General features: G+C 35.8%; 1 protein-coding gene across 1 annotated transcript in view; it reads left to right on the top strand.

The window, feature by feature from the left end:
• Positions 1-377, top strand: part of ETH_00036120 (uncharacterized protein) — a gene marked incomplete at both ends in the record, with an annotated part of 981 nt that overhangs the window by 142 nt on the left and 462 nt on the right. The window contains one exon of the mRNA XM_013374542.1: positions 256-377. Within this exon, the coding sequence (XP_013229996.1) occupies positions 256-377 (122 nt within the window). The remainder of the gene's footprint in view (positions 1-255) is intronic.

The raw sequence follows: 377 nt of genomic DNA, 5'->3' as shown, positions 1-377 counted from the left end.
ATAATTTTAATTAATTAATTAATTAAATTAGTGAGCTTGGTTAATTAATTCAATTAATTAGTTAATTAATTTGAATATGGCGGCCTGTGTGGAATCATTTCGTTTTGCAAACGATTAAAATACTTTTTCGCGAATTTATTTCCATTTTTTTCCATTTAAAAACCCATTTACAGCTCTTTTATTCTTTTTAATTGCAAATTCCATTTTATTCTTCTTATTTTTAAATTCCGTTTTATTTTTTTTTCTTTTTTCCAGAAGAAGAAAAACCCAACTCCCCCCCAGGGGCCTCTGCCAGCAGTTTGCCTTCAGCCAGCGCAGCTGCAGAAGAGGAGTTCATTTGTGTAGGGGGGCCCCCCGGGATCCCCGAGGGGCCCCCT

Source organism: Eimeria tenella, genomic scaffold (assembly GCF_000499545.2).
Source record: "Eimeria tenella Houghton genomic scaffold, Eth_scaff2110, whole genome shotgun sequence".
Classification (NCBI taxonomy): Eukaryota; Apicomplexa; class Conoidasida; order Eucoccidiorida; family Eimeriidae; genus Eimeria; species Eimeria tenella.
The sequence above is the reverse complement of the archived record's forward strand: the minus strand, read 5'-3'. Positions and strand labels throughout refer to the sequence as shown.